The 12650-nt window shown below is 39.5% G+C and overlaps 1 protein-coding gene across 1 annotated transcript in view; it reads right to left on the bottom strand.

The window, feature by feature from the left end:
* Positions 1-11870, bottom strand: part of LOC109037579 (integral membrane protein 2B) — a 41955-nt gene extending 30085 nt beyond the window's left edge. Inside the window, exon 1 of the mRNA XM_019052316.2 lies at positions 11613-11870. Within this exon, the coding sequence (XP_018907861.1) occupies positions 11613-11690 (78 nt within the window). The 5' untranslated portion in view covers positions 11691-11870. The remainder of the gene's footprint in view (positions 1-11612) is intronic.
* Positions 11871-12650: the final 780 nt, after the last annotated feature.

Genomic DNA, 12650 nt, shown 5'->3' with positions numbered 1-12650 from the left:
CTTGCTTTATCAGAGGCAATAAGGCAGCGTCTGCATGTTGATACGGCATTTTTCCTTAGCACGGCAGAATTTCTGGTGAGACTGCGGACAATTATTACTCCCTTATCGTCTGGCTCTCTGTTTATCCAGAATATTTTTCGAGCTTTGATTTCCAGGAAGTTTCCTGCTCTGCGTCAGCTTTTTTCTGCCCCCCCCCCTCCCCCATCCCGGTCACAACCCCTCCCAGACCCCGGCACAATGATCGATTCGACGAAACTTCCAATTTTTCCTCTTCTTTTCCGCCAATTCTGCTAACACGGATGAAGCCTATCATTCAAACTAAGGATTGGAGCTTTTCTGTAAAATCCTTCCAGGGAAAAAATTATTGTTTGTATAAAAGAGATCTTCCGTAAAATGAAGAATGGAAATGTAAAACCTGGCGAGTGGCATCAAATGTTGCTAAGATCATGCAACTATTTCTAAGATTAAACGAGAAAATAGTGGCCTCAGAGAGAACAACATCCTGTTCGTGAAATTAAGAGCAAACTTGCGGGAGCCTGTAAAAATTGCGGGGCGAGGGCGCAAGACCATTAAAGTGCTTTTGCAGAGAGAAAAATGTTGAACGTTTTTAGCAACAATTGGTGGCGATTAGCAGATTTTGAAATTCTATTCTAAAAAAATTTCCTGCAAAAGAAATTCAGCTTTTCCAAAAATGATGTACTTAAGTTGTTTTAGATCAACTAGGCGTTATCATGTTTATTTTCACTTTAACAAATGCCTTTTTTTACAATATCCGAGGATTGTTTGGCAGAAAATAATCTCTTGAAGTTCCGTTTTGCTACGGAAAATCAAAATTCTACATTTAAAGGCTGCCATACCACGAGTACGTCGAAACCTAGCGATCACAAAACCAGAAACGACAAACGTACAAAGTCAAGGTCAAGACCACTTAACAACGTGAATAACTGAACCACTGTTGCGTAACTTATTAAAGTTTTTTTCCAAACTTAAGAAGCAAATTTCCAGCGAGCCCATCGTGAATGAGCACAAAAAGCAAAACGCGTGGGGCGTCAAATTTTCTCGCGTTTCTTTTATTTAATCATAATTTCTTCTTCGTCTTCCTATACTATCTTCTTCCTTACTTTCCTTCACTCTCGTCTTCTTTCCCTTTTCGAGGAACCAACGGCGGGGACAGGAGACGACAAATTTGCTATTGGCGTGGACGTCCATTTAACCTCAACGCCCCTGATTTCCAGACGATTCCCTCACTCCCGGGTCCTGAATTCTCCTAAATTGTTTAAATTCATCAGCAGGGTGTCTACTGAAACAAGCTGGCCAAGAGTCAGTACTGGGTCATTCCATGTCAACTCAACGAGGTCTTGAACCTTGACCTCTCGGATCATGTTCAAACTTGGTGTGCTGCAAGTTCCTATTGAAAAAAAAATATTCCCCAAATTTTAGGTCATTTGGTCGCTCCGTTAATTTTGTACGGAATTTCAAAGTTTGGAAAAAATTGAGTTTTTGTATGACCGATAAAACTTTGAACGGCTGTTACTTTTCAACGGATCATCGGAAAAAACTTGAACTAAATCTTGTTTTGAAGCCTAGAGGTTCTTCTTTAAAAAAAAAAAAAAAATTGAAAAAAAAAATTTGAAAATTTTTGAAAAATTTTGAATTTTCAAATTTGAATTTCCTCAAAAAGGGCATTTTTTAAGATTTGTAGATTATCATTTGTAGGTGATCCTTAAATAATCTTAAAGCGTTTTCCAAAAGTTTTTTTTTCAAAAAAAAGAACCTCCAGGCTTCAAAACAAGACCTAGTTCAAGTTTTTCCGATGAACCGTTGAAAAGTAACAGCCGTTCAAAGTTTTATCGGTCATAAAAAAAAACTCAATTTTTTCCAAACTTAGAAATTCCGTACAAAATTAACGGAGCGACCAAATGACCTAAAATTTGGGGAATATTTTTTTTTCAATAGGAACTTGCAGCACACCAAGTTTGAACATGATCCGAGAGGTCAAGGTTCAAAACCTCGTTGAGTTGACATGGAATGACCCCCACGGCAGGCGCAATGATACAACTATTCGACCACGGATGTAGGCATGTTGCAGCCAGCCGGATTGAAGGCGCGTCAAACTGCGAAGATCACGCAGCCGCGTTCCCTTCCCTGGCTGTCGCAACGCTGAAATCGCCGCAAACCTAAGAATACGCGTCATTATTTTCACTTTTTGCCCTGTTTTACTATATTTCAATTGAAATATGTATTTCAACTATAACGATTCAAAAATTTAATCGTATTTGATTCGTTTTTTGATTGAAGAAAATGGAAAAACGAGAGTAACGCGTCGAAACTTTCTATGATTTTTATTTTTAAATCATTTCAGAAAATTTCCGGAAAACCTTCAGAAAACTACAGGAAGCTTCGTAAAACACATCGATTAAAAATAAAACATCAGTAGATGTGTGCAACGTTACAATCGGAGATAAATACGCTTTTATTCGCGCGCAGCCGTCGGTATTTCGGTTCATCCACGGCAGGCGCAATGATACAACTATTCGACCACGGATGTAGGCATGTTGCAGCCAGCCGGATTGAAGGCGCGTCAAACTGCGAAGATCACGCAGCCGCGTTCCCTTCCCTGGCTGTCGCAACGCTGAAATCGCCGCAAACCTAAGAATACGCGTCATTATTTTCACTTTTTGCCCTGTTTTACTATATTTAAATTGAAATATGTATTTCAACTATAACGATTCAAAAAATTTAATCGTATTTGATTCGTTTTTTGATTGAAGAAAATGGAAAAACGAGAGTAACGCGTCGAAACTTTCTATGATTTTTATTTTTAAATCATTTCAGAAAATTTCCGGAAAACCTTCAGAAAACTACAGGAAGCTTCGTAAAACACATCGATTAAAAATAAAACATCAGTAGATGTGTGCAACGTTACAATCGGAGATAAATACGCTTTTATTCGCGCGCAGCCGTCGGTATTTCGGTTCATCCACGGCAGGCGCAATGATACAACTATTCGACCACGGATGTAGGCATGTTGCAGCCAGCCGGATTGAAGGCGCGTCAAACTGCGAAGATCACCCAACCGCGTTCCCTTCCCTTTCTATGATTTTTATTTTTAAATCATTTCAGAAAATTTCCGGAAAACCTTCAGAAAACTACAGGGAGCTTTGTAAAACACATCGATTAAAAATTTTGGAAAATTTTGAATTTTCAAATTTGAATTTCTCAAAAAGGGCATTTTTTAAAATTTTGATTTTCTTTCCAGGTGATCCTTACATAATCTTAAAGCATTTCCCAAAGTTTCATTGTGGGCCGCCATGCGGTTCCTGAGTTATAGCAATAAACGTACCGTAATCCTGCTTAAAATGCATCATATGTACTATCGACGAATTTAGTTTTGCGCATAGGCCGCTCCAAATCAAATGTAAACTGTGCGACGAGGCGCAGCGCAGCGTGGCGCGTTTCGGACATATCGGGTGCTGATTGGACCTATCTCATCTCATGCCAACGAGGAAAACGGAGGCACATGGACAATTGACAAATCTACTACTTTTTTAAGAAAATATCCCTCAGACAAGCATCTACAGGTGCAAACTATGATAGACAGCGCAACACCGCGGTCACTCGAAAATAGAGCTAAAATTTCATGAGGTGCAACTGATTTCTTCTTCTAGACGCCGGCCGCCGCGCCGGCAGGTTACATGGAGTTCTTTGGGACAAAGGCGTATGCGCGCATCCGCCCTTTTTCGGGAGAACGCGTTTACTGAAACTGGATTCTTCCTAGTTTCAGGGAATATACATAGTGTACTAAAAAGTCCCCCCCCCCCCTTTTTTTTACACAGCGATCCACGTTATCATGTAGGAATCATAGGGGAATGTAGTCACAATGTTCCGTTTTTGCAAGTATACTCTCAAAGACTTGTTCTTTTAAATTAATTAAATTTCGTGCGAAGATATTGGCTACAACCAGCGCTATACACTTTTGAACTTTCAAAAGCGGTTTCTGCGGAACTACTTTTTCTAGTATACGCCCTTGTTCCAAAGAATTCCTTAACTCAGGATACACTTTTTCGCGCAGGAAGTTTAAAAATGACGCAAGACTGGTCCGCTGTTGACTATGGAAGATTACACAAGTATGCACCAAAAAAAAAAGTTAGTGCTTTAAAAGCGGATTCTCGTGTAATATTCAGCCCTGGGTCTACGTATGACCTTGGTTTTTCCCTGTCTCCGCCATTTTCCAGGTGAATTGGGATTATTTAAAAATGAATTTTCCTTGGAAAATTTGATTGTCTGGAAATTAATGCATGATTGAGAAAAACCAAAGTAATTCTTGAATTTAGGAGCTAAAGATACTTAGCCAGACATATTTCGCATACCGCATGTCTAAAAAATATGCCACCCTTTTTCTGATAACGAGTATGATATTTCCCGGGGGATTCACCCTCTACGCGGAGGGGGCCCCAGAAAAGTTTGGAAAATCATCACAATTTTAGGCTATTTTCAGGATCAAAATTGATTGATAGCACAGAGAAAAAATTTCAAAATTGAACGTGTAAAAGTAACGGATAGACTTGTGAAATGAAAAAGAAAGAGAACAAATCACAGCTACTAGCAGCATCCAAGCACCGTTATTTCTAGAGAAACCGAGGCAGAGCTGGCGAATTAAATTATTGCTTTAATGTCTATAAGTCTGAAAATTATGAACCCAAGAAACATGTCAGCTAGAAAGATCTTTTTAGCCTCCTCGATCGGAAAATGAAACATGCAATCTAGTGAGTACAATGTAAAATTTTGAAGGAGAGAGAGGGGGAAAAAGAGTGTTGAGTTTGGCTAAGAACAATGTGTTCAGTAAGGCAAGTAAAAAAAAGAGATAGGAACAAATCAATTGAATGCATCAGAGGTCTATAGCAGGAAGTCCCATTCAGGAATCATTTTATTGGAAATGAGAATATTTTCAGACGTGACCGAACAATTGGAGCCTAATTTTGTGAGATTGCATTACCAAATTTTATTGAAATTCACAGACTGAATGGCCTCTTTTGGATCCAATGTTGAATCCTGACTTTTTGCGAGGTATATGCAGTCATTTTAATGATATTTTCATAAATCCTTAAATGCTGAAGCCGGGTCAAATCGACTCGAGGCTTCCTAACAAAACCTGCCCCGCAGATTGTATGGGGCCGGTTCACGCGAGCTTTAGATGTTGGTCTGCAAATCATTCCAAAAAAGAATCGGACATGGACCTGAAAAAAAATCGCTTATCAACTCAGCCGAAGACAGGAAAGACCTATTCGAGCCCCTTTTTTAACTTTTCTCCCGAATCTGAGGAACGCCTCACTTGCAGCATATAGCGGAGCATTGCGAATTCACGCCTCGGGCCTGAAAAATGCGATTGTTTTTAGACTATTCGTTCCCCAACAAGAAACTAAGCTTTTTCCTACCTCTTTGAATCTCTCATGATTCTTTATTTGGATTGAGGAAAAGGATTCGTCACTTAGGTAGCAACTTTACGGCCTTTCCGACAATTTTCAATTAAAACACAATTCGACGTAATTTTTGTACTTAAGGAAGTATCTACGAAAAGCGCAAACGATGATGTTAACTCGTTTACCTGCACTGGAAAAAAAAGTCTCTTGGATTCGGAGTTCAGACTCTCAAAAAATACTCTCGAATCAATCGGATTTTTGCTTGAACAAATAGGAAATCCGCTTGAATTATAAGAGGCTGGGCTCGACTCAAGGAAAACGATTGAATTATAGTCTGTCCCAGATACGAAGAGCCCTGGAAAATCAGAGTAATTAGCACTATTTGGCGGGTTGGGGTGCCTCGACCCTCGTCACCTGTCATCTCGTCGCCTGTCACATGCGTCGCACAGAGGGTCGCAAGCCACCTTGAGGTAGGGGTGTACAAACGAATTCTTGCCGGAACACTATCGACATCGTCTCTTGTTGAAATTGGCGGCAGTACCGACAGTGGCGATGATATCGACAACAGCCGGCCTTATCGGAGTTTTGAGAGCTCGCACTCAATACATTGTTGCCCCGTGTGTCGGTTTATCAGATTGCCTGGCGCGGCGGCGCGTATAAAATAGATGTACAATTGGCAACAGCTTATTTTCGCCAGCTCCGAAAACTCTGATCGCTGTCGGTAAGAGCGCTCTTATCGTAACTTTTTCTTAACGGAACTGTTTCGGTGGCTTACCGACAACCGATTGAACAGCCCTACCTTGAGGCAACGCATACTCCCTTCGCATCTCCAGACCGGGATAGGCGATGCACGAGGCCGGTTTTCCCCGGGACCCAGGAGCGGATTCCCGACGCAAGGCGCCGCCGCGCTGCGGAGCTCGTAACCAGCCCTCTGTGCGGTGCGGGGTTGGCTCGGTGATTAGACGGGTATCAATAGAACGAACGATACCTTGCTTCTACATCGTGCAAATTATTCCGATTTTCCAGGGCTCTTCGTATCTGGGACAGACTATAAAAGTATTTTTCTTGTCGAACCTTGAGTCTGGATTTTGGATCCATGATACTTTTTTTTCCATCCGAGGGAAAAAATTAAGTAAGACTGAACATTTTGAAATCTCGCCACCGACAGACATCGATTCCAAGTTTGCTACTGCGCATATTGCTGACAAGTGAGAAAAACTATGGGTTAAATGGGAACATTCACCCAACAGCGCCATTTTGTGAGGAGAGGTGGGTGAAAAGTTGACCCACTGGACTAAATGACACTATATTTCTACTCCAATTTGCTAACTGTCACTCCCTTTTACTGACAATCACTAGGTATTTCTAACTATCATCAATTTTTCCGGATATATTTTTAATGCGGGGCAAAGGTGAAATTAAAAATCTGTCTATGATATTATGACATTAACTTACCGCAGAATTGCAGGAACATTTCATGCAGGAGTCTTTCAGTAAAATGAAGGAGAGTGGGTGATGAGACGGTCTTATTCAAAAGTGGTCATTTCCAATCTCCCCCTGTTCTACGAAATACTTTCAGGGTCGATAGAGGATCACCTCTCAAGTCCAAAACACTGACGATTTTTGAAATCAAACAATTACGGATAGAGGGGAAGGGGGGGTCAAAGTTAAAACCTCAAACTAGCATAACTCGTGAACGGCTTGTCGTAGAGAGATGATCTTGGTGTCAAAATTTAGAGAAAACCGCCAATTTTAACATGATGATGACAAAATTGGTCCATTTTGAAAATTTCACCCATTGCTGTCACGTTGGCGTAGCTCAAATTTTCAATTTCTTTCATTTTTAGTTGGGGCGATACCTTTTTAGGTCACTCCTAGACAAAATCATTCGTCAAAAATGACAAGATCAGGATAAATGATTAATATGCGATGGATACAGGGGAATCAAAGTTTTCGATCATAAAAAAATTTATGTTTAACACCTTCAACGGTTCTCTGGGTATAAATAAGAGGAAACAAGAGGAGCTGCTAATAAAAGCGTACCATTTGAGCGTTTTAAAAAATTTAAGTCCATCCTAGAGAAACAATTTGAAACAGAGTCATGATTTTTTAAAGTTGATGCAGCGAGCGTCAGCTGAGGCTACTCCTGTAACATTCATATGTCTCGATATTTTCTTCTTTTTTAATAATTTTCTTAGGGAATGAGCTAATGGGGTATCGCAATTCGTGGTCGGTTTGGGGGCATGGGTGATCTTGGGACTCGGAACAAACCAGGTTCTAGTGTACCGCACCCATTTTGAAAAATCATATCTCTCCTCCAATTTGTTTTCCGAGGATGAACTTGTGCTTGTTTTGAAGCTTAAACGGTCTCCTTTCACCAGAAAATATTTTTGTTACTTTTAACTGCGAATCCCTCAACGTTACAGCTGAAAGTGTGAAAATTTGAATTACGGCAACGTGGCAGCAATGGATGAAATTTTCAAAATGGACCAATTTTTAAAACATTGCCTGAAAGCATGTGGTATTTTCTAAATTTTGAGACCAAGATCACCTGTCTACAACAAACCATTAGCGAGATATGCGAGTTTAAATTGTTTACTTTGACTCCCCTCCCCCTCCCCCCGGGATTGTCCGATTTCAAAAATCGACAGTGTTTTGGACTCGAGAAGTAATCCTCTATCAACTCTGAAAATATTTCGAAGATCAGGCCAAGGTTGAAAAAAGGCAAAGCTTTGTTTACAGTCCGAAGAGCCAAAAACGTGAATTCTGACATTGAATGAGCGAAAATGTCTGTGTGTGTTTCATGTGCGTCTGTGTTAGTGACTACGCACTCACAGCGGAACGAGTGCGTCTTCATGAGACTGTTATCAGGCAACGCGCCGCGCCGCTCCGTCGCTAAATAGTCACCAGAGACTCTGCGCAAAACTAAATTCGTCGATAGTACCTACTATGCACCTACCTCCCTACTATGCATGGCTTATGCATGACTTATGTATACATAGTAGGTACATATGATGCATTTTAAGTAGGATTACGGTACGTTTATTGCTATAACTCAGGAACCGCTTGGCGGCCCACAATGAAACTTTGGGAAACGCTTTAAGATTATTTAAGGATCACCTACAAAGATAATCAAAATTTTAAAAAATGCCCTTTTTGAGAAATTCAAATTTGAAAATTCAAAATTTTTCAAAAATTTTCAAATTTTTTTTTTTCATTTTTTTTTTTTTTTTTAAGAAGAACCTCTAGGCTTCAAAACAAGATTTAGTTCAAGTTTTTCCGATGATCCGTTGAAAAGTAACAGCCGTTCAAAGTTTTATCGGTCATACAAAAACTCAATTTTTTCCAAACTTTGAAATTCCGTACAAAATTAACGGAGCGACCAAATGACCTAAAATTTGGGGAATATTTTTTTTTCAATAGGAACTTGCAGCACACCAAGTTTGAACATGATCCGAGAGGTCAAGGTTCAAGACCTCGTTGAGTTGACATGGAATGACCCTACTTTTACAGTACTTTTCCGGTACATTGCCAAGAAATTCAGTTCGTTCTCAGCACCTTCATGGGACGAAATTCAAAAAATTTCAAACTTTGAATTTCTCGCTCAAATTGCGACAAAACAAAAAAAAAAAAAAAAAAAAAAACCGAAAAAAATGAAAAAAATTCCGGACCTCTGTGCGGAATTTCCGCACTTTTTCAGTACTTCCGGACCGCCTTTAAAAAATCAATATTATTTCCGGACTTGTAGACAGCCTGCCTTCAGACACCCTGAGCATAGTAGAATCCCTTTGATGAAAGACTCTACTGAGTACTGCACTGCCGGGCTAAGGAAGAACGCCGTACGAACATTCGAGAGTTGCCAAATATCCTTCAGTACAATGTTTATTTTTGAGGAAAATTATGAATATTTTTCCTTGAAATTCTTAGGAATTTAAGGTGAAATTACGAACTAAATTATCTGAAAAATTGGAGGAAAAATATTCAAAAGTTTACTAAGTAGGGGATTCTTGTTTTATCAAAGGAAATTTGGCAAAGCCTGAAGGTTCATACGGCGTTTTTCCTTAGCACGCGCAGTATAAGGCGATGAAAATAAGTCTTATTGATGGAATCGGTGGTTAGGTTAAGGTCGTTCTGCGGCCTCTTCACTATTCGCGTCAATTATGCGCTTTTAAGAGTCATTATATGCGCATCGCTGCATGCCGACGCCTTAAACAGACCGGTTTTCAGATTAATGCCGAAGAAAGGATTTACGGCACAGATTGCTTCGTGCGAGCGCGTCGCGTCGTAGCTACAACAGAAAAAGCATTCTCTTCGCTTTGAGGAGTCGAGAAAAGCTATGCAAGTCCCTCCTACCGGCTACTACCGGCGAGGTGATAGCCTCTCAAAAATTTTTCCTCGGGAGCCCGGCGAGTTCAGTGAAACGTGGTTCATTATTACGAAACTTCGTTACGAGAAAAACCTTCGTTGTCATTTTTAGTTAGAATTCAAAGCTGAGCGAGGTATACAAAGTTTAAATTTTAGCACATCAAGGCATTTCTTGATGTAAACTCAAGGGTTTAGAAAAGATGTTCCTACCTAATTCACCCGGATTCTTAGGATATATGCTCTCTGAGCTTTCGATCATTTTTAGGCCATTTTTGCACTAAGTAAAGTAAAGTAAAAGTTGAGGCTTTGGATGCAGGAAGGGCATTTCTTGGTTACGGTGTCTAAAAATCTTCACTGCAAACTAATATTTTAGAGAGGAGACTACATAGTGAATTTTCTGGAATTTTTCATTTTCAGCATTGGAAAATTATGAAGAAAATTCATTAAAAGTTTCAACAAATTCCATACAATTTGCTTCAACTTTAACGGATGAAACGTCAGTGGAGATTCTGCGACACTGCAACCAAGAAATGTCCTTTTTCACCCGGCGCTTCAATTACGCCCTGACTATAAAATGACAACTTTTTGACACACTTTAACTTGCTACTAATTAATCTGTTTTTTCATTCTGACCACGAAAAACGTCGACATTTTAATTTTTTTAGATAGAAAAGATAATTAAATAGTTGTGATGATAGGAGATCTGCTATACGCATAGTTTCGCATTTACGAGAATCTAGGTGGCTACTACTTGCATTACTATCAGGATGTATGGATATGGATAATAGCTAGACAGCAGTCAGGTCTCCCAAGTTAGAGACATGTTTTCTCCTCACTTAAATTCATTTGAAATAATCAATTCTGGGTGAAACAACCTGTCTTATATGTTTAGAGAGCGCTATGGAGCCTAATGAGGGAGGCATTAGTGAGAAGCTTTTAATTATGTACTACTAACGTACTTACAAAATGGAAGAATTCTGAGGAAACTGTAAAAGAAATAAGCGAGAGGTGACAATAATCAGAAGAAGTATGTGATCACTAAATATGCTGCTCAAAATAATTTAAAACAAGTAAACAAGTAGTTACGTCTGCTTGATGGATTATTGCGCAATACATGAATGTGATCCTTTGTTTCACCACAGTTTGAAAGGAGTGAACAGGCCTTTCCAATGACTTGTATTTGAGGAGCATTGTAACTTGCTCATTGATTTACAACGATTGGTTTTCAACTTATGTTGCTTCTTGGATAATTGTTCACAACAAAGATGTGATGCTCATGAGTGCGAGTGCTCAATTCATGATAGAAGCAATGATAATTGGCTTTTGACGCAAGTCAATTAGACGAAAATCAATGATTGATCACGCTTGTTGTAAGAGAAATTCCAGTGATGCAACCGTTTAAGAAACTATATAGAGCTGGGTTGTTCTAAATAGTAATACGATCGTATAACCTCATGAAGATTAAGGCTAGTTAATGCAGACGTTGATGGGTAGGCTTGGCCAGTGTAAGGTATCTTCTAACCCAGCAAAAACGATAAGGGTATTCAGTGAGCAAAAACACTGGAGAAATTCTATAAATTACAGCTAAAAAACCCTGACCACGGGTGCAACTGGCTCCCCGGAACACCTTGCATGATAATCTCCAGAATGAGGAGAGATTAGAAAGCGCTAGGGAGCCTAATGAAGGAGGCGCTAGAGAGAAGCTTTTAATCATGTAATAACGTGCGAAATGGAAGAATTCTGAGGAAAACTGTAAAAGATGTAAGCGAGAGGTGACAATAATCAGAAGAATATGTGAAAGTTTCTAGAACGGGTCATCTCACTCACCAACTGCTCGTTCACAACCAGAGGATCCTGAAGTTTATCCGATTTACTTCCACTGATGGGTTTCGTAATGACAGTCATCTTGTACGAAACTTCCTGAACTTTCACAAAAAACTAAACGCAAATAGAATTATACGTGGCTAGAAGTTACGGTCACCTCCGAATCAAAGAGTTCTCCGTCTCGGGACGAAGCAAAACACAGTGTAAAATAATAATAATGGCCGTCAGCTGATTGTTTACCTCTGACACAGCGGAACATTGGCGGAACACTGGAACGAAACTGCGGACTGCGGAGAAGATACGGAGCGGAATCTGGTGTGATCCGCAAAAAAAATTCTGGAAGTACGTGGCCATTTTGACAAATTTGACTCTTTGAGACAAGTTTTTCAGGTTTTGAGTTTCAGAACTAAACTTTAGATATCGAAGGTTTCTTTGAAAAAAAAAAAATGAAAAATAGAGAAAAGTATGAGAGGACACAAAAACTGGAAAATCCATTGTGATGCGAACAAGACAAGTTTTTGATCAAAGATTAGGCAACATCCGATTGTAAAAGATGCTGCGTGCACACCAATTGAAGGCGTTTTGTTTGTTCATCATTCCGTCGGTGAGGCAACGAGCCAGCTCATTTATCCATTTTTAAGTTCATTTAATTTAATTTTGGCTGACTATTAAATGTTTCTGCCTTCTTAATGACGACTTTAGTAGCCTTTGTATGAATAAAATCTCAAATAAGTTTGAATCAAGTATCACAGGCTTTCACGTTGATGAGGTGTTATCATAATCAAAACGGCTCCCTTGCCCCTCCGGTTCTGATTTTAACGCTAATAAGCATGGATCGACCTTCCAGCCAAAGTATCACAAGCGCCACGCGACGTTCCAAAATTTTCGCCGCCATTTTACTTTTTCTCTGGGAGATTTTTGGTTGAATCGGTTTGAAAATTTGTGAAAAAAACTGAATTTAATCGGCAGCACAAAGAAAATTCAGTGAAATTTTCGAACAGCTTTTATAAACAAAATCTTTGTAAAAAAAATAATACGGAA

This window comes from Bemisia tabaci, chromosome 4 (assembly GCF_918797505.1).
Source record: "Bemisia tabaci chromosome 4, PGI_BMITA_v3".
Classification (NCBI taxonomy): Eukaryota; Metazoa; Arthropoda; class Insecta; order Hemiptera; family Aleyrodidae; genus Bemisia; species Bemisia tabaci.
Note: the sequence above shows the minus strand (reverse complement) of the source record. Positions and strands in the feature narration are given on the sequence as shown.